Source organism: Mauremys reevesii, linkage group 5, assembly GCF_016161935.1.
Source record: "Mauremys reevesii isolate NIE-2019 linkage group 5, ASM1616193v1, whole genome shotgun sequence".
NCBI classification, from domain to species: domain Eukaryota; kingdom Metazoa; phylum Chordata; order Testudines; family Geoemydidae; genus Mauremys; species Mauremys reevesii.
The window spans coordinates 106,927,095-106,954,140 of NC_052627.1; the positions used below are offsets into that span (position 1 = coordinate 106,927,095).

At 41.6% G+C, this 27,046-nt stretch overlaps 1 protein-coding gene across 6 annotated transcripts in view; it reads right to left on the minus strand.

Annotated features, from left to right (window-relative positions):
• Nucleotides 1-464: 464 nt before the first annotated feature.
• SLIT2 (slit guidance ligand 2) overlaps nt 465-27,046 on the minus strand; it is a 398,427-nt gene continuing 371,845 nt past the window's right edge. For 5 of the 6 annotated variants that reach the window (XM_039541399.1, XM_039541396.1, XM_039541397.1 and 2 more), the window contains 4 exons: nt 15,290-15,444; nt 8,747-9,035; nt 3,395-3,606; nt 465-2,337 (listed from right to left, as the gene is read on the minus strand). In XM_039541399.1, coding sequence (XP_039397333.1) covers nt 2,096-2,337; nt 3,395-3,606; nt 8,747-9,035; nt 15,290-15,444 — 898 coding nt within the window. In that variant the 3' untranslated portion in view covers nt 465-2,095. Of the gene's footprint in view, nt 2,338-2,979; nt 3,069-3,394; nt 3,607-8,746; nt 9,036-15,289; nt 15,445-27,046 lie in introns of all 6 variants that reach the window. The other variant, XM_039541398.1, reaches the window with a different exon arrangement.

Here is a 27,046-nt window from a genome sequence, read left to right on the forward strand (position 1 = left end):
CCATATTGCTCTTAGTCTTCTGCATAACTACTTCCTATGCTGTCTTGTCTCAGGCCATACCTTAAAACAGCATTCTGTTTCTTGTGTGCCACATACCTTCACTTCCCTTTTCCACTTTCAAATTTACTTATTTAAAAAAAAATCCAAAAAACAAAACAAATAAAACCCCTTTTCACCGCAGGTCTCCTTGCTGATCAAAATATAGGCTTCTTGTGCTTTAACACTGACTCTCTATTGTATCACTGTGATTAAGACTGCATGGTCGTGGGGCAAGAACTTTGATTTATGTGTCTAGATTGTTGGGTACACATAGTACTCTATTAAATTGGAATAAGTAGCAATTAACACACTAGATTGGTGTTGAGTTTTACTTTGTTTCCCCCAAAATATTCTTTGTAATGACAGATGTTTAATTAAAGGCTGTTAAACAATTTAACTCCTCAGAAGAACACAAATAAGAGCTATTAATGAAGTAAATATCTGTTTAATTTACAAACATCAGTAGTATTACTGATATCAGTCCAAATAAGACAAAGCACACTGCATTACACATGTACATCTAACTTTTTCTGTAAAAAAAATAATAAAAAAAAAATTGAAAAAACATCTGCATTTTTTACAGGGTATTCTGGGATTTACTGAATGAAGAATACAACCCACTATGAATCATTACCAGTTCTACATTGTAATTTAGCAGCAACATATTAACATGGGGAACATTAGGGCAATAAAGTAGTTTTATTATTTTGAAAAAGTCACAGTCCTTGATAGTACAGCCTTTTTTCTTTTTCTTTTTTTTTTTAAAAAAGGTAAGGCGGTCCAAGGGAATATTAATCTGTAAAGGTCTACTTTCTAGTGTCATTTTCTACACACCATTTTATTTTCTGTAAGTACTGTATATATAGGGGAAATTTACTTCTATACATTTGCCATCTAGTGTAAAGACATTTTCTCTCATACGTTACAAGTTCTCAGGAGGTGTCCTGAATGTCTGCTGTATGTGAAAACTGCAGACTATTATCACTTCCGTTTCAGACACCGAGTGGTGAGATGCTAACGAAAAAACAACAAAACAAAAAACAAAACAAAACCAAAAAACAGACCAAACACATTTACCCCAAGATGACATGCTATGTTAGTTCTATTGCAAAAAATCCTGATTTTTAAGTCTTTCTTTTTTTAAAAACAAAATACAAAAATATCAGGACAAATATAAATTAATATATATTAAAGCATTGAAAAACAGTAAAAAGGATGCCTAAAAAGGTTAAGTACAATGTACTTTGATACAATAAATATTTCTCAATGAACCCGAATACTGTATAGAGCTGTTTAGAACTCATAGAAACAAAAATCCATATTATTACTAATTTATCCATCAATAATCTATTTTTATCATCCCTTTAACATTTATATTACAAAAAATTAATACTGGAAGAGGGTAGATAAACACTTTTTTGTATGCTTCTTTTGCTAACATGCTGACATAAAAGTACACATCGTCAGGAGATTTGATGATTCTCACATAATAACCTCTCCCGTCCACTAAATGGGCACCCCCTTTTCTGCAGATGCTTAATAATTATGCCACACAAAATGCATCACATACATTTGTTAAACCGATATAATCTGATTTCCTTCACTCACAACTCTTCCTCATCTATAAGTAAGTAATTGGTATGGTCTGTCAACATAGTAAAATATACAGATATGAAAGTGAAAAAACAAGCCTCATGTTCTGGTAAATTTTTCATCAATAAGCTGTAGGCTGGAAGTCATATGTGTATAATATCAGTTTATCTTCAGCATGTTATAAAGAAGAATCCATGTTAAAAGCAGTTACGTTTCCCATCACTGTTGCAATGTTAAAGGGTCTTTTTTTTTTCTTCAAAGCTCCTCTTGGTTACGAAAAGTCTCAGTTCAAGCACTTGAATCTTTTTGCAAATGAAGAAAAAGTCTTTATTCTCTTAATAAAAATAAGTCTGTTCTGTATTTTACAATATATTTCAAATATTTTCACTATTAAGCATTAATTAGTCCGACATGGTCAATAAGTATACAACATTTTCAAAAGACAAGTGTGACAGGGACACATTTAGGAGGGGCACTTTGTACAGCCACACTTCACCACCTTCTCAACCTCGTCCACAAATGAGGACCCATCAGTGCATTCAAAAGAATATTTCCGTCTCTTGCTCCTTAGTGGTCCGCAGCACTGCCCACTTGAACATCCTCCTTTACATTCTAGTCTCGATACCTTCTTGGTCGTCTGGCACGCGGCATACCCTTGCTGCTTTTGGTAGTAATCTCTGATTCGTTCCCCTCGACAAGAGATTTCTGTGAAAAACAAAAAACAAAAACAAAATGATGTATGATTTAAAGATGCAAGTCACAGAATGGTTTATAATACATGCTTCTAAATATAATTGCTATTTTAGTGTTTGACTTTCATTATAGATCAGAAACTAATGATTTCTCTCGCATTATTTTCTTAATGTGGATTTTACCTTCTTTGTGCCCTCTATTTTCAGTAATGTTTATACTATGTGTATATATAAACCATAAATAAAATGTTAATACAATTACAAGAAAATTGGAAGATAAAATCTTTATTAAACAAATACACATCTTTGTTCTTACATTGCTTGCAGCTGGTTTTGTTTACCATAGGGAAATGTTTCATAGAGCATGCAATTTAATTTATTAGCTTTGGAGTATAATATTATTCAGTCTATTATTTAATACAGGCTATACACATTCCACTAACTTCATAAATTACTGAGGTATAAAACCATCTAAAAATGTGACATCTGTTAAAGTTCTACCAGTCTATTCTAGTCACACTGATGCACAATACAAAATAAATAAATGCCAGCTGGGGTAAGAGTAAAAAGGGGGGTAGAAAGGAAGTGCTTTGACAGACAAAAGGAAAAAAGAAAACGGTAGGGGAGAAAGTCATCCTGTTTTCACCCATCTCACCTGCATAATTCGCTGTGATATATCAGTTGAAGCTGAGAGGTCAAAAGTAGAGTTTGTGATAAAACTAGGAGCAGAATCATTGGATTTGGCTTCTCAGTTGCAGAAGACAGAGAAACAATAAATACAGAAAGATACAGCAGGTAAAAGGTAATAGTTATATATAGCAAAAATGTGCTTCTCAATAAAAACAAAAAGAGAAATGTTTTCACAGCAAAACACGATGAAAAAATCTTCAAAGTGTAAATATGTAATTAATGGACAAATTTGTTAGATTCTTCTCTCACTGAGACAAGCCTTTTACAATGTATTTAAAAAAAAAACCACCACCACAAATGTGTATTGTGGAAAAAAAATGGCAATGTTTTGATTATTCATGTTCTAACACCAAATAATGATAGCATGCTGAATTATTTACCTTTATCACAGCTGTCCCCAGTGTATCCACTGCTGCATTCGCAATATGGTTTCCCAAGGCCGGAAAGCCTGCATTTTCCATGTTTACACCTGATGGACTGGCAGGGGTTAAACAACTCTTCCTCTTCATCACAGAGGACTCCCCCATGTCCCTGCAGGCATTTACAACTGTATGAAAACGCATTGATTGGCAAGCAGGTACCATGTACACATCTACAGGGGAAACAAGCCCAAGAGAATAAAAATAAATTATTCATCAAAGTTTAGGCTAAGCAACATTAACTACAAATACTTTGGATTGTACTTAAAAAGCAATTGCTTGGAGACTTTTTTTTTAAATGCACTTTTTCAGTGAGATGCAATTAAGTGGTTTATACAGGTTTTTTTTAATAATTTTTTTATATGAAAATTTACAGAAAATATGCTGCAGTGTAGGATACTATTCAGTTATTGCCAGAAAACAGCCACTGTAGATGTGTTATGGAAGTCTTGTACAGGTCACAATTAAATAAATCCAGCATTCCTCATGCACCCACACATTTAATGAGAGTTGGGTGTGCAAAGAATGCACGATCTGACCCCAAATGAACAAACTCCTTAGAATTAAACTTGAACAGTGAAAAGAAAATGTTACTTACTTGTAATTTCGCGTCTTTGAAAGTATCATTTCACAAGATTCTCATGCCTGAGGTTTTGGGCTCTCAACACAAGTCAGGGCAGTATCTCCCTAGCTCAAAGCTTTTTGGCACTCTAAAGGCGTGGCAGCCTGGTGGCTGTGCACAATGCACACCTCCACCACAAATTCAGTGATCATTCACCACTAACTATTATTCCTTCTGGTTCTGTACCCTTCCCGCCAGTTCCTGATTGCATGAGAAGCCAGTGATGCTTTTTCCACTGGGATCTCAACATCCACTGAGATTGCATCTTATAAAGACATGACATAGGTACTATGATTACTTTTTTGGCCATGAGACCCGACATTTGTAACATGGTCAAACCCCTCCTGGCTCTCATGAACCCCTTTCAATAGACTTGTGATGTACCGCATCCTGTTCTGGGGCTTAAAGATTGCCTTGAGCTGCATCTACCAGGTTACCTAGGTATATCACTAGAGCATATAGCCAATCACATTCCTCTCAAAGAAGTATGATGTTTTCCAGGAGGACAACTTTTAATTTTATTTCACCAAACACAGACTGAAATCCAGGGGAATTAATTCTTTTTAAGAATCAGGAATTATCTGATTGCCACCTCTTGATTTGATGGTGCAGTGTCAATGGCTTTCTTCCTAGGAGGAATTTTATTTCCTGTAACATTCTTCTTGATGCACTAGTTTCCTGGACATATATTTGTTTCTAGGGGAACAATTTGAGTGAAGATTCCTGGATGGAGATCAAACCAATCCCAACAGTCCAACTCAGAATCACTCTGATGTTTCTCCTTCCTGTCTCCAGCCTCATTAGTGGAAACCAAATTATGCTCATCTCCACATTGTACCTTTAGGTCCCTGTAAGGCTCCGGTAAGGGGCTCGTCCTTCTCAGGCGCGGCGGGGAGCCAGGGCGCCTCCCTACAGGCAGCAATCCGTCTTGGGCTCAGATCCCTCCGTAGGGGCTGAGCAAACTAATAGTCTCTGAACAAGGCAGAGTTCCGGCCCTTTAGCAGGGCCTGAGTAAACACACTGTCTATACGCCCGGCCCTGGAGCAGGGCGGGCAACAAGTAGTCCTAACTCAGGCCCTTCAGCAGGGGGTGAGCAAACTCAGAGTCTATAAGCCCAGGCCCTTGGGCAGGGCGGGGCAGTAGCAGTTTAGGCTCAGGCCTTTCAGCAGGGCTGAGCACACACAGTATTTAAGCCCAGGCCCTTGGGCAGGGCGGGGCAGTAGCAGTTCAGGCTCAGGCCTTTCAGCAGGGCTGAGCAGACACAGTATCTAAGCCTTGGTCAGGCCAGGGGGAAGGGGGAGTCTGCCACCCTTGGAGGGGTGGCAGGGGGAACGCAGGCCCTCCCACTCCACTGCGTTCCAGCCCGGGGCCCTAGCAGTGGCAAAGATTCACTGCAGTCAGTGGGGATCCTGGCCGCAACACACTGACATTGGCTCGGGGTCCCCTGGAGCCAGACTGGGGTCGGCTACCCCCGGGCCACTTCCAATCTCCCCCTACCTGTCTCTCGCCGGCGTCATCCAGTGGGTCCCAGACCATGGGCTCTTCGGGATACCGGGCAGAGGGGAGCTCAGGCGACTCCTCTGGATACTGGGCAGAGGGGAGCTCAGGCAACTCCTCTGGATACCGGGCGGAGGGGAGCTCAGGCGACTCCTCCGGATACCGGGCGTAGGGGAGTTCCGGCAGCTCCTCTGGGTACCGGGCCCGGGGAAGGTCAGGCCAGCGCTCCTCTGGGTACAGGGCACGGGGAAGGCTGGGCCCGGCGGGAGCCCGAGCACCAGCGTCTATCCTCTCCGGCAGCCTTCCCCTAACTGAGCGCTGGGGCCGGGCTTTTATACTTCCTGTCCTGCCCCTTGACTTCCAGGGGGCGGGGACATGCAGCGGTGGCTCCGCCCACTCCGGTGCCTGGTCTGGCTCGTCCTTCTCAGGCGCGGCGGGGAGCCAGGGTGCCTCCCTACAGTCCCACATGAGCGATTCAGCATGGTGTGCCTAAAGGCATGGTAGAAAAGTCAATGCTGCTGGATAAGTCATTGACACCATTTGTACCAGGGCTGAGCACAATGTCTTCTGCAATCCACTGCAGGCTGTGCTGAAATGAACTGCATATAGCACAGCTTTGCCTGCATTGATGTATTCAATCCTGAGAGTTTCAACACCAGTACAAACACGACTCGTAGGGAGCCAAGACCTCTGACCTGCCTCAGCACTGGGCCTGCTGCCTGTTATTCCTGAACCTGTATGATTGGAGCAATTCAGTCCCCTAGCCTCAGGTCATTTCCAAATGCTGCATGTGTTTGGAGTGTGGTATCCAGAAGTTTCCAGACTGAGCTGCACAGGGTCCAGGGCTTCAGCAGCGTCCCAAGGCTGCTGGCTCTCATGTGGAACATTCTGCATTTAGTCCTCTGGTTGAAGCAATTCATTATCCAAGAAACAGCCAGAGCTTAGGACATCCAATCTGCGATGTTGTGTTGATGGTGTCAAAGGCCTGATATGCTCTTAAGAGGTTGTGTTTGATGACAATACAAATTGCATCAAGCCAACTAGTAATGAGGATCTGCTGGATTTAGAAGGTAGTCAGTTCTGTGCCAATGCCAAGTCTTGAATCCAACAGATCCTTTGAAGCACTCCAGGCCAAACTGGAGTAGAAAAACATCAAATCAAGTGCAGTGTTTTGGTCCTTAATTTCAAGGTGCTCAATATCTAAAATATTGATATTTTAGGCCAACATATCTAAAATATTGCCAAAAGCTCCAGAATGAGCACTCTGGTGAACAACCATAGAACTTTCTACCATAAGAGTAAAGATCATCTGGGAAGGAGTTAGAACTTTCTTGGGGGCTGACCCGAGACTGTACAATGAACTACCACAGGAACTAAGGACCATCACCCTCTTCCATTCCAAGTGCAAGGTGAATGTCTTCAGCCTGGCCTTCTCCAGGATGAACATGCAGAGGAGCGTACATTCAAAGAACATGACATAAAAGTACATGAAAACTTAAACAAAACAGAACACTATGTAGGTTGTCTCCTCGGGGAGACAATGAAAGAAAGACCAAACCACTCATTACAGATTTTAGTCATGTCTCTTAATGCACTACCGGAAGTTGCTGAAACATTCCAGTGATGAAAGTGGTATAGAAACCCATATAGAACAGAACAGAATTTTTTCAGAGGTGCCTCTAATTGGGTCTTTAGGTGCTCCCCACACAAAGCTTTATGGATGACATTTCCATGTTTTATTCGACTTCCAAAGCACAAAATGCAGCAGACTTGTTCATTTGTGATCAAAATCTTGCAGCTGCATACATTTCTGGAAGCCACTGGGTCTTCCTTTCTTTCTCCTCCTGAGATGCAAAGAAAAGGGTTATCCTAGAAAAGAAACCCCGTGAATAAAAAGTCAGGAACTTGGTACTACACTAAGTGCTGGAATGCTTCAAAGCTTCACTGATGTGGCTTTGGGAGTAGAGTTATAAACTTCAGAGTACTGAAACATTCTGAAGTCAGTGCAAAAAACCTGTGCTGAAATAATTAAGCCAAACCCTCAAAGTTGTCAAAAACAGAGTATGCCCAACTCAACAGAATCTGAGCAAAACACAAAGTGAATCCACTGGACATCAAAGGAACATGGTGGTTTTAGGTCATGTAGGCTTGACTACTTAAAAACAAGCTGACAAGAAAAACAAATAAGCCCCATGTTTTGGAGCTAATTGCAACAATGAGAGATCAGTGACAACAGTTCCAAAAGTTCAACTGCAGCTCTCACAGTGAATTGTTTGCCGAATTATGGTCAAGAAAGTTGTACGGGTAGAGGTAACAGTGAATTGTGGTACATGACCAGTAGGTGATTAAAAACCTTTGTGTTAGTGGAGTCCCTGACCTGGCTTGTGCTGGGTGCCCGTGACCAAAAAATGAGAACCTTGTGAGGAAGCAATCTATATCAATTAATCTATCTATCTAGAAAAATATTCAACAGGAATATACAGCTAAAATGGTTTAGCCAAAATATATTAAAACAAAATTGCAACTCAGGAGTTACTAACATCACTGATAATGGATTTAACACAGAAGTTAGACTGTGCATTGGGAAAAATATCTACCAGCTGAGTCATGTGACAATATGGAAGTATAAAAAAATAGCTATGATTAGTGTATTTACTTCTTGCTGGGAAACAGGTTATAAAATGAAACACATTTTTCTGAAATACTCTAACAAAATTATGAATACAGAAATGGATATGTTTTCATTTTCATTTGTCTTATGTGGATAGTCATATTCACATCAATGTAGTTCACACTGTAGAAGATGTGCACAAGTACCTAGGTACCATCTGTTATGGCCTTTGGTGGGGCTTAAGAGGTAGAGGTACAGAAACTTTGTCACAGCATCTGCACTGGGAAATTTCACTCATTAAGAATATTTTTTAAAAAATGAATTGGCATACCCAGGCTATTCCACAAATACTACAGAATGCTGTCACATACTGTAGCAGCTGAAGTTTCTGAGTACTCTTCAAGTTCAGCCCACAAAAGACTACGCTGCTGTGATCCAACCCCAGAGTAACTTTTACTTCTGCATGCACAATATATTTGTATCTTGCTGAAAATGTTTGAACTTTAAATTGAATGTACATAACAGGACAGTCATATTAACATTAGAAAATTAAATTATAGCTCTGTCTTGAGGAAGGACATACTTATTTCCAAGACAAGGGTCATTGGTTTGCTGATCACACAGCGGTCCAATCCATCCTCCTTCACACTCGCAGGTAAAGCCTGACTGGCTCGTAGCATGGCAGGTTCCATGCACACACACTTTCTTGTGACAGGGCTCACAACCAGGAAGAATTCCCACTTGCAGTGGCACATTTCTAAAGTCCTGCAGTTCGCTGTTGATGTACAGATTACGGATGCAGCCATGGAAGCTGGTGCCATTCTGGCCTGGAGACTGGCGCAGTGCTGCAACATTGTTTTTCACAGGCATGCCTAGAAAATGAACATCATCAACTCATGAATACATTGTTTGGTAGGAACAGTTTTGTATTCTTTTTTACTGTTGTTTTTATTTATTAAAAATAACTGTTTCCAAATAACCATTCATAGCTATGGAACAAACAATTATCAGAGATGGGCTCAATATCTGGATCTAGATATGGTTTAAGTATGATTCAGGTTAGGCAACAACAAAAATTACATATTTCATCCATATAAGGTGAACATTTCACAAGATCACAACATTTCTACCATCCTGAACTGAAGAGTGCAGAAGCATGCAAACTAAAACCAGAAAATAGGCCTCTCTCAGTTCTGGATTATACCCAAGGTCTCCACTGTAGAGATGGATTCAGATTCAGGGATTCAAACAGGAACCTCACAGAACTGAAAAGTTTAGGTCTGAAGTTCTGGTTTTGACCCATTTCTAGTAGGTACAGATGACACTGTTTTCTAAACCTTTATTTTCATTCACAAATTATTTTAAAAATAATAACACAATAGTTTGTGTTGAAATTTAGCATACAATCTGATTTTCAGAGATGCTGAGCACCCACAACTCCAGCTGAAGTCCCTGGGAGTATAGAAGCTCAACACTTCTGAAAATCAGGCCCACACTTCTTGCGTGTGAAATTTTGTGTGCGGAAATTTCACAAAAAGTTCAGTTGTCTTAATAGGTGCAAATTCACATATCACTGATTATTTTCACAAGTGTAAGTTCTGTTCTAATCTACAATTGTTACAGAGGCCACTGAGTTGGGGAGGGAGTAAGGTAGGGTAGGGTATATATATATTCTGCAATTAAATATATCCTTACAAATTTTTGGACTTCAATTCAGAATGAGAACTGCTGTACAACACTGTGTTCTTGCATATTGGTCTAATAATTGTTTCATGAATGCTTAATACTTCCTGGGATGAATAAATTACAGGAGTCACAGCGTACTCCAAATAAAAGCGGAACTTCTGGCTACTTGAAAATAAATGATCCCATAGTTTCAATAGGACTGATCTGGTCTAAAATTAAAAGCAAGGCAATTTTAAGTCTGATTAGTGCAACAGAGAGGGAGTGAGGCCCAATCAGGATTCCCTAGGCATCCCTGACTCAGATTGCACATGCCCCCCAGTTTCTTAGCCACGTGGGCTGGGAGAAGAAAATAACACTAACTGCTTTGACATGGTCTGCAGAGCCAGTCCTTACAAAAAAGGAACAAACAAAACTATATGAAACAAAGACACCAACACAACATTGCATTATAAGAACCAGGGATTTCTGAGTGAAGGTTCCCACAGCAACTGGGAAGAGAGCAAGTGTGTATTACAACAGATGAAATATCATCAGGCAAATATTACAGTGTAAGTCGATTCAAAGAAATGTTTCTCTAAAATCAGAGATGAACACATGTAGCATAGTGAAAGACTCACCTACCACATACGCAAATGTGGACAGAGGAACAGTTGCTGTGGAAACCTTCACTCTGAAATTACTGACCTTTGTGTGTTTAAGAATTCATCCATTATTTTAGAGCTGTTGATTAATCGAAGTTAACTCACGTGATTAACTCAAAAAAATTAACCGTGATTAAAAAAATTAATCACGATTAATCAATAGAATAGCAATTGAAATATATTAAATATTTTTGGATGTTTTACTACATTTTCAAATATATTGATTTCTATTACAACACAAAATACAAAGTGTGCAGTGCTCACTTTATATTATTTTTTATTACAAATATTTGCACTGTAAAAATGATAAACAAAAGAAATACTATTTTTCAATTCACCTCATACAAGTACTGTAGTGCAATCTTATGAAAATGTAACTTACAAATGTAGATTTTTTTTGTTATATAACTGCACTCATTACAAACTACACTCAACTGCACTCATTACAAACTACACTCAACTTACAAATGTAGATTTTTTTGTTATATAACTGCACTCAAAACCAAAACAATGTAAACCTTTAGAGCCTACAAATCCACTCAGTCCTACTTCTTGTTCAGCCAATTGCTAAGACAAACAAGTTTGTTTACATTTACGGGAGATGCTGCTGACTGCTTCTTATTTACAATGTCACCTGAAAGTGAGAACAGGCGTTCGCATGACACTTTTGTATTTACATGCCAAATATGCTAAACGTTCATATGTCCCTTCATTCTTCAGACACCATTCCAGAGGACATGCTTCCATGCTGATGATGCTTGTTAAAAAAAAAAAGTGTTAATTAAATTTGTGACTGAACTCCTTGGGGGAGAAATGTATGTCTCCTGTTCTGTTTTACTCACATTCTGCCATGTATTTCATGTTATAGCAGTCTTGAATGATGATCCAGCACATATTCATTTTAAGAACACTTTCACAGCAGATGTGACAAAACGCAAAGAAGGTACCAATGTGAGATTTCTAAACATAGCTACAGGACTCAACCCACAGTTTAAGAATCTGAAGTGCCTTCCAAAATCTGAGAGGGATGGGGTGTGGAGAATGTTTTCAGATGTCTTAAAAGAGCAACATTCCAATGCGGAAAATACAGAACCCAAACCACCAAAAAAGAAAATCAACCTTCTGCCGGTGGCATCTGACTCAGATATGAAAATGAACATGCATCAGTCCGCACTGCTTTGGATCGTTATTGAGCAGAACCCGTCATCAGCATGGACATGTCTTCTGGAATGGTGGTTGAAGGATGAAGGGACATATGAATCTTTAGCGTATCTCACAAGTAAATATCTTGTGATGCCGGCTACAACAGTGCCATGCGAAAGCCTGTTCTCACTTTCAGGTGACATTGTAAACTAAGAAGCGGGCAGCATTATCTCCTGCAAATTGTAACCAAACTTGTTTGTCTGAGTGATTGGCTGAAGTAGGACTCAGTGCATTTGTAGGCTCTAAAGGTTTAGATTGTTTTGTTTTTGAGTGCAGTTATGTAACAAAAAAATCTACAGTTTGAGCACAGTGCACTTTGTATTCTGTGTTCTAATTGAAATCAATATATTTGAAAATGTAGAAAACATCCAAAAATATTTAAATAAATGGTATTCTACTATTGCTTAACAGTGCAATTAATCGCGTGATTAATCGTGATTAATTTTTTTAATCGCTTGACAGCCCTAATATTTTTACACATGCACCGTACATGATGCATATAGTTTCCTTGCTAGGACACTAGTCATGCAGCAATAACTATACAGGCACACACTTATGCCCAGGCAGAGTCAAGAACAAGGGTCTTCCCATCCTTAGCCAACTGTCACTTCGCGGACTAAATCAGAAGCAACAGAAGGAGTAATTACTTACCTTACATACTGGAGTTCTTCAAGATACTTTAGTTCACACAGATCCCACTGTAAATATGTACAGGCCTGGAATTTCTTAGCCAGCACGGTCCGCTGGGATTGTGCATGAGGTTGCATGCCCTCACGCCCCCTATTGTGAGTGTATAAAAGGTGGAAACAGCCCCAACCACCCCTCCATTTCTTCACAGGTAAGACTCTGTATCAGTGGGGAACGAGGGCAGGTTGTGGGATCCACGTGGACAAAGGCATCTTGAAGAACTCCACAGATCCCACTGTAGGTGGCTAGCAGTTACTTCTCAAGGAGGTGAGTGACAGGAGTCCTATTTAAGTAGTGACTGTAGGACAGCCCAGCCAAATTGGACATTTGATCTAAAAGGCACCACAACGGTGCCTTTGGATTTCTCTCCAAATCTGAGAAATAGGGACCCTCTAAAACAAGCTACTGTTATCAACTGATCAATCATGAATTGTGCCCTAACTCAAGAGGGAAGAGGTATTTTGTTTAATGAATAGTATATCATAATGCTAACTGTAGCCCATTTAGAGAGTATTTGACAGCACACAGCCTGCCCTTTAGACTTACCACCAAAAGCCTCAGAGAGTCTGGATGATTTACAAAATGGCTTTGTTCTGAAAAGGTAAAAGAACATAGCTCTAAGAATGTCTAGCTTATGTTGTTTTGACCTCTGCAGGAGAATCATGAGGTTTAGGAAAAAAAGACTGGTAAGTGTATAAATTGATTTATATGAAAACCTGAAACCACTTTTCCAATTTTCAGGAAAAATTTTGGATATGGTCTAAGAATAACCTCGTCTTTATGAAAAATGATGTAAGGGGGTCTTGCCATCAAAGCCTGAATTTCCCAGAGAGTGGAGGTGATGGCTACCAAAAATGTCAGTTTAGCATAAGTGATAGAGAGAATGTGATGATGTGGGATCAAAGGAGAACTACATTCAAGTCACGGGTGGGAAACACCACCTTAACTGGTGGAAATACATGAATCAGGCCCTTTAAAAATTTAGATACCATTTGCCAAAATCAGGGGAGCACTAGGCCTTGATTCAGCAAAATGATGTCTGAGAAGTTCAGAAGTCGAAGATATGGTCTGATGGATAGATGCATCAGGTCAGAATACCAGAACTGATGCAACCGTGCTGGAGCTACCATTGTCACCTAGCCCTTGTCCTGATACAGCTTTTTGAAGACTCTGGGAACTAGCAGAATGGAGAGAAAGGCATAAAGCAGGTTCTTTCCCACGGAATCAGAAATGCATCTGCCATAGATCCTGGTCTTACTGCTCCCCAGGAATGCCTTTCAGGTTAGTAGAGTGGGCCTCAGCTCTGTCACATTTATTTTCAACTGAGACACTGCTCAGGACCACATGCCCTGCATCTGAAGAAAGACCAAATAAGCACCTTGCATCAACCACCAGAATCTTTCAAGGAGGTGGTCGATCAAACAGAATACATACATTTTGAGCTTCTGTACACCAAAGCAGAGATGACTGCATTTTCAAAAGAACATCTACCAGTAAGTCCATACTGCATTTGACTGGCTGATAAATCAAGCCCTGAAGTGGTCAGAGGCTCATCTTGCACATGGAATCATGTATGTCCACGCTGCCATATGATCCAGTAAATTTAGGAGACCTTTCACTGACATTCTTGGATGAGACAATGTATGAAAGGATGTGATCCACAGTGCAATATTTTATAATGATGCTTTTCTTATTATTATTTAGTTTTAAACAGGATTGGAAAGTGTATAGCATTTCATAGACAAGCCACAGGGGCCTGCTTTTGACTCCTTAGCTCCTTGAATAGTCATTTATGCCTGTGCAAAATGGGCGTAAATGCTATCATTCTGTTTCAGTGGTGTTTTACATTCACTTTACACTGTAAATATACACACGTATAAATGATGGCAAGATGCAAGGCAATGAGAAAATTCTGCCCTGAGGAGCTTACAATTTAGGTTAAATAAGAGCTGTGACACAGAGAGAGGACGTTAGGCAAAAGGCAGGAACAGGTGGAGGACTTACATAGTAAAAGGCTGTGACCGTTCTTGCTTTCACACTGTACATACTATGGTAGTACTTTTTTCAATAAGAAATATTTTTTTAAACTGATACAATTAGACTCTTGTGAGGATAACTGAAATTGTGGGTTTTTTTGAGTATTTGCCCACACGGAACTCACTGTCGGTATGTGTGCCCCATGCGCACAAGCCCAGATTCTTTAAACCAACAGTGTCCTTTGGGGGTGCTCATGTGCCCTACACACCCATATGCCCCCTACAGCAAAGTTATAAAAGGCAGAGCACTCCCAACGCCATTGTTCCTCTTCACCACTCATGATAGCAAGTTAGACCCCACAGTGTTGTCTTGCTTCCTTGCAGTTCTGAGATAGGATCAGAGTTTACAATTACTTAGTTAATTTAGTCTTATTGTAGTTTCTGTACGTTTCATTTAAGCCTGTTGGCTTTTGTTTTAAAGGACTTTTTTCCTTCTTTTTCTTCTGAGTCTCACTTCAGTACTGAGGAATAGGTCCAATGGCTGAGAAGAGGCCTCCAGGCTTTAAAATCTGCCCTGCCTGCAAGACAGCTATGCCTGCCAGTGATGCACATAGGAAATGCCTGTTTTTATTTAGGGGAGTCTCATATCCCAAACAAGTGTGCTATTTGTAATTATTTTTCTAAATGGACACAGAAAGCTCATGGCACCCACTTGAAATTCTTTCTGATGGAAAACTCAGTAAGACATGTCTCTCACTCTGAGGTCCCTCTTCAGAAACAGTGTCCTCCTGCTTCAAAAGCAGGTTCAGCAAGTGCTGTGGCTACAAGACATCATTCCAGGGGTTAAGCCTTCTGATCCTTCTCCTTAATTGTCTTTGGGTAAGTCAGAGGCCCCCCTCCTGCCCAAGATATAGGAACAGTAAGTTCCCCTACCTCCTACATAAAGTGGGGAGTCAACATTCAGAGTTGATTGCTTAGACAAGTTGGTAATGATCTTGGGACTTCCTCCATCAACAGACAAAGACAGAATCTGATCCATGGCTAGCAGCTCCACTATGTGGAAATTCCCATCATTTATTGTCTCAACGCTGTAACAACAAAAAAAAGAAGAAGTTTTAAAACATTTGAATCTTGGTTAGGATTTCCTTGACCTTCTGTCCTTTAAACAGTATATAGCTTCAGAGCAAAATTTCCCCAGTAATGTAATCTTCTGACAACTAGATTTTAAGTAAAGATGTACAGTCATGCTTATTAACAGATAATAAATTGTATTACTATTTCTATAGCATTGTAGTATTGCTACAAGTATATTTTACATATTAATGGCACCTTTCAGTCTGAAGTATTCCCAAAAGAGTTTACTAACTATATACTTATGACTTCAACCAGATATTATGTCCACTATAGTAGGAGGAAAAATTCTGTCTACAAACAAACCCCTACCTTTACAAAACGTGCCACGAGATCATGCAAAGTGAACATCGCTATTATTTTTAAATCTTAATTGAAAAAACAAAACAAAATGAAACTCCAGTGACGAAAACAGTATTCCATGTATTTATCTGGAATGAGTTAAGAGCTGAGTTGACACCAGTGAGATTTGAACTTGTTGTTCCAGAGAATCGGGGCTGTGTCTACGCTTAGGATTTACAGACATACTCCCATCACTGGTCTAGCACTGGAGCGTGGGGAATGCTTTCCAGCTCAAGTAGACATACTCACACCAGCATGCTACAATAGTAGTATAGCTGCAATAGCACTGTCAGCAGCAGCAACATGGGCTAGCTGCCCCAAATACATTCTCATAGGGTTTGTCAGGTTTGTAGTCAGGGGGGCTAGTCTGTGTTGCCACTTGCCAGTGCCTATAGTAGTTGCTGTGCTACTATTTTCAGTGTGCTAGCTTGATGAGAGCTAGCGTGAGTATCTGCTCGACACGGGAATCACAGCCCCAGCTCCAAGTGTAGATGCAGCCTTTCACAGCTCCACTTCTGCTAGCAATAGAATAAGTGCTCTGGTAGACTAGGCACAGGTATATTTATGCATTTCTCCCCTACCTAACACAGTGACAGGTGGTAAAAAAGTGTTTGCGCATGTCTATATCATGCCTTCTCTCCTTGCTAGCATGGCGAGAGAATGTCTGAAATTTCTCAGTGTAGACAAGGCCTTCCTGTTTCAACCCTGAGGTTTAGATGTCTAAAATGGAATAAGAATGAGGAGTACTTGTGGCATCAGATGAAGTGGATTTTAGCCCATGAAAGCTTATGCCCAAATAAATTTGTTAGTCTCTAAAGTGCCACAAGTACTCCTCGTTCTTTTTCCTGATATAGACTAACACGGCTACCACTCTGAGACCTGCAAAATGGAATAAGCACTTTTTGCCAGGTGAAGGAGGAGAGACGGCTGTGCTACATATGAAAAAGGAAAATGACAGTGTTCTAGATTCCCACATGGCAAGGTTTAATGTTCTGACCAGTGCACATATATATCAGATAAGATGTGCACAATAATACTGCTTTTCTTCATATATATAACTTGAGGTTTTCAATCTGACTGAGAAAGACGACTAAAAATATTACAGCTCTATGAGCAGAGATAAGAAATGCAGTACTGACTTTCATTTAACATATTTTGATGTTTTCAGGAACAAGATGGTGCCAGATTGAACAATGCACATCACTAGTTGCTGGAGATAACCAAGAGAAAGCAATAATATTGTGCACATCTTACTTCTTGGGAAGTTGATAAAAACATGTAATTTTACAACATATCAACCCTACGTGAAGTACAAATCAAAAGGATCAATGTAACTGAATACAAGTCTTCATTTATTTGTTTATATGGATATATATGTTTATAAGGATATATAAAACAGAATATTTAAAATGAAAAGCCCTTTCCTAAGAGTGAATACCAACAAGATCTGGATTAAATTGCTATTTACTGGTGAAAACCTACTGCAGAAAGCAGGAGAGGTTACTCCCCTTGTGCAGTAACTGTACTTCTTTGAGATGTGTACCATTGCGGGTGCTCCACTTCAGGTGCTTTGCCCCCCATGCAATTCTGATGGGAGACTTTAGGTAGCACTGCCTGTTCAGCCCACGCATGCACCCTACACAGCCGCATGCTCCACACCAAGGCTATACAGAGCTGCAAGGGCTAACCACCCTCCATTCCTTCTCTTCTGCAAAGCTCCATAGTGGAAACTCCAAAGCAGAGGGGAAGGAGGGCACGTAGTGGACCACACAGGGAGAGACACATCTTGAAGAACTACAATTACTGTACAGGGTGAGTGACCTCTTCTTTGAATAGTGTCCCTAGGGGAGCTCCACTTCGGGTGACTACCAAGCAGTACTCACTGAGGGTGGGAAAAACTTTGGAGTTGAGTCCAAAACTGAACATACTATAGTACAGCCAAACACAGCATCTGAAGCTGAGTTGTGGATTACTGCATAATGTTTCAAAGAAGTGTGTATGGAGGTCCAAGTTGAAGCTCTATAGATCTTAGCAATGGGGACATTCTTAAGACCACAGGAGTAGAAAGGGGTCTTGTTGAATGGGCTAGGACCCTAGAAAATTGTTGAAGATTATTAGATTGAGAACAAGAGATAATGCATCCAGATATCTATCTAGGGTCTTGATTGAAAATTGAGGATCCCTTAGACCTGTCAGCAAGAGAGACAAACAACCTGGAAGATTTTCTAAATGGTTTAGTCCTGACCAGGTAAAAGGCTAATGCCCTCTTGACACTGAGTGTTTGCAGTACCACATCCTCCCTTAGTCCAGTGTGGTTTAGGGAAGAAAACTGGGAGATGAATGGTCTGGTTAATATGGAACTCAGATGACACCTTTGGTAAGAATTTGGGGTGTGGCTGTAGTGTAATCTTATCCTTGAAGAATACTGTGAAGCGGTGATGTATCATTAGAGCCCCTATCTCTCCAACTCTTCGAACAGATGTATTGGTTACCATGAAGGACATTTTCATTGATAAGTATAGAACAGGTTGCCATTGGGCTCAAAGGGAGGTCTCATAGGCATCTAAACAGTAAATTAAGGTCCCAAATCTGGATAAGATGTTTGACTTGTGGGAAGAGACTCCTCAAACCCTTGAGAAACCTTACCATCACTGGCTCTGCAAAAGCTGAGAAACCTTCCACCCAAGGAATGAAAGGTTGTAATGATGAGCAACTGTACGCTCACAGAACTCAAAGACAGCCACATTATCTTTAATTTAAGGACACAGGTGAAAGGTGTCTTAGACTGCACCAGTGGCTGATTCCTGACCATCGCTATAGATAAGCATTACAGGTAGATCATTTCCAACCCTTTTCACTTCTTCAGAACAGAGTATTTTTAACCCCACAAACCAGCGATAAGTCATGCTTTGATGCAAAGAACTTGGAGGCTGGGGTAAAGAATATGACTGGTATCCTGAGAGAGAATATGAGGGGTAGCCTGGAGGGTGATTAGTTGACAAACTGCCAAGTGGATGAGGTAAGGAAACAATGCTTGTAGCGCTTATGTCTGAAACACCAGTGTAACTCTGGCCTTGTCTCACCTTATTTTGATCAACACCTTCAACATTAGAGGTGTTGTGGAAAATGCATACAACAGACCTGAGTCCAATGAAGGAGAAAGGCACCTCCCAGTGAGTGGCAACCTAGTCCCCCTCTCGAACAAATGAGAACACTTCCTGTTCTTAGCAGTGGAAAAGAGGTCTGCCTGTGGAATGCCCCAACACTGAAATATGCAGTGGAGAATAAGGAGATTATCTCTCATTCATAATCCTGAGAGAAATATCTGCTGAGGGCATCTGCAGTTATGTTTTGAACAATCAGAAGGTATGCTGCCGAGATGTGGGTTTGGTTGAGTATGTACCAATTCCAAAGTCTCACTGCTCTAGTGCAGAGGGAGGGTCTTTTCACTCCCCGTTCTTGGTTGATATAAAACATGCGTCATATTGTCTGTCATGATCTTTACATATTTGCCTGTGATCAATGGCAGAAAATAGAGACAGTCATTCCTGATTGCCCTGAGTTCCATTAAGTTGATGTGTAGAGGGGTTTCACGAGATGACTACCTGCCCTGAGCAGTGTGAGTGTCAAGACCTGTGCCCCATCCCCACAGAGATACATCTGTTATTATTACAACCATTGGGGACAGTTGAGTAAAGGATGCTCCTGTGCAGATGTTGTCAGGGTCTTTCCACCAATCAAGATTAGTCTGTTCAAGCTATGTTTGCTCAGAGAATAAAGAGTTCTGAGTGATCCCTGCAGGCACTGCATGTGTAAGCTTGCCTGGCTTATTACAAAAGTACCAGCTGCCACATGCCCCAACAATTGGAGACTGATGTAGGATTTTGACTTATGTTTGGGGCCTGATTTGAATTGTGGTGACTAAATTCAATAGGGTTATAAACCTGTGTTTCGGGAGGCAGGCTCTGGCTGTTACTGCACTGAGGTAAGCTCCTATGAACTCCAATCTTTGCAATGGGGTCAAAGTGGACTTTTGAATGTTTAACTGAAGTCCCAGTTTGAGAAAGTGTTATGGCCTTCTGAGTGGCCAACAAGGTTTTGTTGTAAGAATGCCCCTTCAGCAAAATGCCCCAGTCGTTGAGATTTGGGAATATTAGAATTATTTTTCTGTGAAGGTAAGCTGCCATCACTGACAAAGACCTTTGAAAACACTCTGAGAACAGAAGGAAGGACGAATGGGAACATATGGTATTGAAAGTGGTCTTGTCTTAGAGTGAAATATAAAGAACTTTCTGTTAGAAGATGAATTGCTATATGAAAATATGCATCTTTAGGTTGAGGGCTACCCGCTACCCTAGTTATGTAGCCAAGATGCACACTGAGCTGGGCCCCTGACTCCCGCTATCCACCATCAACTAGGACTCTTGGCCCTGCTGCTACCAGGCTTCCCCAGCCATGTCCCAGGTCCACCTTGTCTGTCCCTCCTCCAAATCAGGCCCCTTCCCCCTACACTCTGGCCAGCCCTCCAAGCCTACACAGGGGTGATGTGCATCTTAGCTGTTTATTTTCTGGATTTCAGAGGTTTACATTTCTGTTACCTTCATTCCCACCTCAGATCCCAGCTCACATGAAAAGGCAGGGGAAAGGGGTCAGACTCCCCAAGTGGAGCAGGTCCCCCAGTTTCCAGAACACACAGCAGGCAGGGAGAAGGGCTCAGACCCTTCTAGAGGGGTAGGGCTCCCCCATATCTCAGCACACAGACAGAAGGGGAGAATTCAGTGCTGACAGTTCCCCCGACATCCCTAACCCCCCATCTTCCTGTGCTACCCTCACATTTTCCAACCTTTCCTGTTTTATTCCCTCCTACTAATCTCTCTCCTTCGCCTCCTCCATACCTGAGCTCCCTCCCCTACCACCTATTCCCATTTATCTTCCCCATTATACACCCATCCCTTGCTGCCTAGCTAAACCCCTCTCCTCCATTACTATCTAACCTTGCACCCCAATCACCCCTTCCCTCCCAGTGGGCATTCACAGGTGTACTTTATTTTCTTTTCAAAAAAATAGTTTTAGCATCATGTTGTACTCAGATTTTTCCAAATAGTCAGTAAATAAAACACACACACTGACAGAGGCAGGTTTTCCCCAAATGTTTACAATTCATTCTCAGATTTCTGCCCTGGGTGGGTTTCAAACTTCAAAGTTGCAGGCTCAGAGAGGTGTTAGTTAAGTGGTCCCATTCAACTCAATGAGATCACAGAATCATAGAAGATTAGGGTTGGAAGAGACCTCAGGAGGTCATCTAGTCCAACCCCCTGCTTAAAGCAGGACCAATACCAACTAAATCATCACAGCCAGGGCTTTGTCAAGCCGGGCCTTAAAAACCTCTAAGAATGGAGATTCTACCACCTCTCTAGGTAACCAATTCCAGTACTTCACCACCATCCTGGTGAAATAGTGTTTCCTAAGATCTCCCCTACTGCAACTTGAGACCATTGCTCCTTGTTCTGTCATCCGCCACCACTGAGAACAGCCAATCTCCATCCTCTTTGGAATCCTGCTTCAGGTAGTTGAAGGCTGCTATCAAATCCTCCCCGACTCTTCTCTTCTGCAGACTAAACAAGCCCAGTTACCTCAGCCTCTCCTCGTAAGTCATGTGCCCCAGCCCCCTGATCATTTTCGATGCCCTCTGCTGGACTCCCTCCAATTTGTCCACATCCTTTCTATATTGGGGGGCCCAAAACTGGCCACAATAGTCCAGATGTGGCCTCACCAGTGCTGAATAGAGGGGAATAATCACTTCCCTTGATCTGCTGGCAATGCTCCTACTAATGCAGCCCAATATGCTGCTAGCCTTCTTGGCAACGAGGGCACACTGCTGACTCATGTCCAGCTTCTCATCCACTGTAATCCCCAGGTCCTTTTCTGCAGAACTGCTGGTTAGCCAATTGGTCCCCAGCCTGTAGCAGTGCATGGGACTCTTCCATCCTAACTGCAGGACTCTGCACTTGTCCTTGTTAAACCTTATCAGATTTCTTTGGCCCAATCCTCCCATTTGTCTAGGTCACTCTGGACCCTATCTCTACCCTCCAGCATTTCTACCTCTCCCACCAGTTTAGTGTCATCTGCGAACTTGCCGAGGGTGCAATCCATCTCATCATCAAGATCATTAATAAAGATGTTGAACAAAACTGGCCCCAGGACCGACCTCTTGGTCACTCTGCTTGATACCGGCAGCCAGCTAGTCATGGAGCCATTGATCACTACCAGTTGAGCCTGACAATCTAGCCAGCTTTCTATCCACCTTATAGTCATTCATCCAATACATACTTAATGGTTTCCTGGAGGACCTGCTCCATGATATTTCCAGGGACTGAGGTGAAGCTGACTAGTCTGTAGCTCCCTGGGTTCTCCTTCTTCCCTTTTTAAAAAAATGAGCACTTTTTCCTTTTTCCAATCATCCAGGACCTCCTCCGACTGCCATGAATTTTCAAAGATAATGGCCAATGGCTCTGCAATCACATCAGCTAATTTCCTCAGCACCTTCAGATGCATTAGATCTGAACCCATGGACTTGTGCATGTCTAGCTTTTCTAAATAGTCCTTAACTTGTTCTTTCACCACTGAGGGCTGCTCACCTCCTCCCGATATTGTGTTGCCCAGGACAACAGTGTGGGAGCTGACCTTGACTATGAAGACTGAGGCAAAAAAAGCATTGAGTACTTCAGCTTTTTCCACATCATCTGTCACCCCATTCAATAAAGGTCCCACACTTTCCCTGACCTTTTTCTTCTTGCTAACATACCTGTAGAAACCCTTCTTGTTACCCTTCACATCTCTTGCTAGCTGCAACTCCAGTTGTGTTTTGGCCTTTCTGATGACACCCCTCAGCCGAAGGAGAATAGTCCAGGGAAATGAATACAGCCTGAAACAGTAAGTCTGAAACGTGTGAGCTGCTCCATTCATGTCAGTGGGTATTCTCTTACCTACCTAGTGCTGGAACCTTTCTGATGTGTATCAAGCATAACCAATCTCTGCTCCTCACCCCAGTCTCAGCCTTGAGTTCTTGATGCATGCCCTGAGAATGCATGTTCTAGGCTCTTCACCCACAGGGTCATGAGATTCTGTCTCAGAGGAGGAGAGATGAGCTCAGATGCCCTTAGAGGGACAAGACACCCCAGATTCCATCTCACATGGGAGGATAGGGAGAAGGACTCAGACCTTCCCTAGAACAGCAGGCCCCTTGAACCTGGCTCTCGTGCGGAGGTGGGGGACCAACTGCCATAGATGGTCAGGGAACCTGGCAAACACAGGAAGTCAGGGAGTGGGGCTCAGACACCTCTGGAGCGCAGTGATACCCAGACTGCTGCTCACATGAAGTAAGAAGAGGGGATCAGCCCAGGCAAACCCCCTTCAGACCCTGGCTCAGATAAGGTGGGCAGGGTCACACCCATGGAGATGGGTTTGGAGCTCCCAGATCATGGCACACACATGGGAGAGGAATGTGGGGCTCACAGGCACCTTGCCCCTATTCTCCTGCGGCCCCGTCACTTACCCCTATATCCCCTTTTCCAGTGTCCCACCCTCTCCACTCCCACTCCCCTTAGTCTCCATCCCGTCCCCATCACCCAATTCCCTAACCCTTTCCCTCCCATTCCCTCATCACTCTCCCCTCCCAGCAAGCATTTGCTGTGTAGTTTATTTTCATTTTTAAAAATGGTTTCAGCACCTTCTGAATGTTCTTCTGTACTCAGATTACATTTCCCCAAACCAAACATCCTCTTTTGATGGAGGTAGATTGGAGCAATAGGCCTGTTTTTTTTTTACTTAGATTTCTGTCCTAGGTGCCTGGGGTGGTGCTTGGATTTGATTACCATGATATATCTTCAGCACCACCCTGGTACTGTGATGTATAGGTAGTTTTCCAGATAGTTAGCCTCTCTCTCTCTGTACATACTTGATGCATGTCATTGGAGACGCAAACTCTTTTTCAAATAGCATTTTAATTTGATTTCTCCCCATACAGCTGGTGGGCACGATGCACTCTGTCCAGGTAACCCTTGAGCATCTGAGTCCCTAGTGCTATGATCTGGGCTCCAGTTTGAGCACGATCTGTGAGCAAAAAAAGGTCACCAGAGTCTATTAGCTTTAAGAAAAGCTGTTTTCCCCCAAGTGCTATATCTTGATCCTTGGGCAAATGGTGCCAAATTTGGATCACTAGCAGATCCCTGAACCTTCCAAAGGCACAGCAAATGTCAATCTGATTAACTGTATGTGTTTTAAAGCACTTAGAAGAGATGAGCTTTCAACAGAATGCTAATTTCCTCCCAAGCCTTCTCCCTTACAGTCACCACCTGTCATATGTAAATCTCTTCAAAAACTCACTTCTACCATCTCATCTATTAGAAGTGAGAGGAAGGGAAGATTAACACCACCACCACCAAAAAGGAGAATCAAGATGCTTACATGCTTTACTGAGCAACTTTATTATCTTACTACCCTTGTCCTCCTTCTCTCCTCAGCCTTCTTCACTGTCTGTCTGTGGTCTTCACATACCATGTAATTCAGAGTATACTCTTTGAGGAAAGATTTGTGTTCTGTGAGGTAGCAACAGTGCTGTACAAATATTTTATTTTGATGGAACAGTCACACCAGTTATTTTATTATTATTATTTATGTTACAATGTTTAATTTAAATTGTTGCAATTAAATTTGAGATCTTTTGAGTAATGGTTCTTCAAAGCCTCTCTCTCTCTCAGGGCAGTCTATACTTACGGCGGCGTGTAGAGTACAGACACTGCATGCACAGCTAGTACAAGTATAACTAGCAGTATAGAGGGTGAGGCACAGATTAGGGAAGTAGAGTGCCCTACATTCCTGAACCTGCAGGCTATACACCCTACATGGCTCTCTACATGCCCAAGTAATAACTCCCACGTCTACACTGCTATTTTTAGCAGTGTAGTGTTCCGCTGCAGGAACCTTACCTGGCTGCCTCCCTCCTACCAGAGTTTTTCTTGCCATAGTGAAAGCGCAGAGCCGTCCCTGGGGTAGGGCAAATCGGGGCAACTGCTCCGGGCCCTGCGCTTTGGGGGGCACAGTCAGTCCTGAAAGAGACGAATCCGTCACTTCTGCCCCAGGCTCTGCACCCCACCTAGGAACAGCTGTGGTGAAAGGTTCCGGCAGCAGGGACTGTGAGAGCCTTTCCCTACTCTCTTCCCCACACCAGAGCTTTTCCCCCCCACCACAGTGAAAGGCTATGTCAGTGCAGAACTGCCAGAGCCTTTCCCAATGGTGTGAAGCTACGTGAGAAATGCCTGTACTCTACACACCACTGTAAGTGTAGACAGGGCCTACCTGAAATGCACAGGTTTTACCTTCCCTGAAATACACAGGTAAGATAAGATAGTGCAAGTAATACTGCATAAAATGTACAAAATAGACGACAGGATATAAGGTTTTTAATATGGAAAGAGCTACAGGCGATGGCTTGAAGGATTTAAGCAAGCCAGAGTGCAAATAACTGGAAATTACATGCAGCCTGGGTTGTTGATGGCTTTCAAAGGTAGCTGGTAAGCCTAATAAATATAAATCCAAGAAAAACAATCCCTGTTAATTCCCATTCCTATCCATACAAGGACCTAATGTCAGTTTCTTTTCAACATTATTCCAGATAAAAGGATTATCATCTTATTTTGAACCGTAGATTCACAGGGAAATGGAATTTGTTGCATCCAATTTTCTAACAATCATGTTTTAAAAACTTACCTTGATTCTTTTGTAAATTTAATTCCTATTTTTATTCAATTTAGTTAAATGCACACATTTGAAATATGAAAAATTACAAATTATGGTATTTCATCAGAACTATAAACAAAATGCCATAAATAAGGCTTGCATTAGAAGAACAGAAGTAATTTCCAAATAGTTACTGTTTAAGTCATACTACTTTTTATGGTTAAAAAACACATTGTATGTTATAAGGACAGTTTTTGTGTGGAATACATATAAATTATCTTAGTTCCTTTGATATTATTGCCTAACAAAATTTAACATTATTTCCCCAGAGAAAAAAATTAGGTTTTTAATTGTTTTGTCATTTATTTTAAATAAAATGTCCCCTACAAAATGTAAAATAAGTGACAGCTTCTACAATTTCCATCAAATATGTATCACTATATTGTACACCACATAAATGTGGTCATAATAACCATGAGTAGGAGCTAAGTCAATACTACAAAACCAAACCAAACCAAAACAAAAAGATCACGTGGGTTCAACACAGATTTAAAATGAGTTTGCTTTAGTTGTGTTCACACCCCTTTTGTGTTTCCTTTCTGAAAACGCTGAAAAGATTTTGTCTGGGAAGAATGCTTTGAAAAGCTTACTCAGCATTCTATGCTGCTGGCTTTTGGCCTGGTTTCAGTGAGGGAAGATTCCTTGCAGCCTGTTTAACTGGTTTGGTGTGGACCTAACCTAAGTACCAGCTCAACTCTTACATTTACACCGGGGAACTTTCTTGGTGGTGGTAGTTGGGGTCAATAATGGTGAAATCTTTTGGTCTTTTACTTCTCCTTGCATAGGATAGCAGGGTTGAAAGGGACCTCAGGAGGTCATCTAGTCCAACCCCTTGCTCAAAGCAGGACCAATTCCCAGACAGATTTTTGCCTCAGAACCCTAAATGGCTCCCTCAAGGATTGAACTCACAACCCTGGGTTTAACAGGCCAATGCTCAAACCACTGAGCTATCCCTCCCCGTCTCAATCTGACAATTCTGAGGAAAGAGGGGGTGAGGGTGCTGCCCCATGGTGCTTCCCCATGAACTTTCCTCAGAAACCTAGGAGAAGATATTTTTGAAGATAGTAATTTTGAGGAGGAAAAACGTAAAAGCCAATGAAGAAAATTAGAAAAATGTAGTTTAAAATAGTCCAAAAATCCTAGGGAAAGCTTATTACAAAAGGAAATGTGGAGCCTGTGTCTGCACAGGTTTGGAAGCAGAGCTGGCAAATTCTTTCTCAGAGCTGGTCCTAAAACCTGGCTCATAGCCAAAGATCTAGTTTGCCTCCAGTTGCTAAAGGAGGGAAATGCCCCACTGTAGTGGCATGTCTGACATGAAGGACACAGAGAAATTGCAATTTCACTTTTGTTTATGGAGTTTCAGGTAACACTAACTTTTAGGCCATACTACAGACTAGGAAATCACCTGTGAAGAAGAAT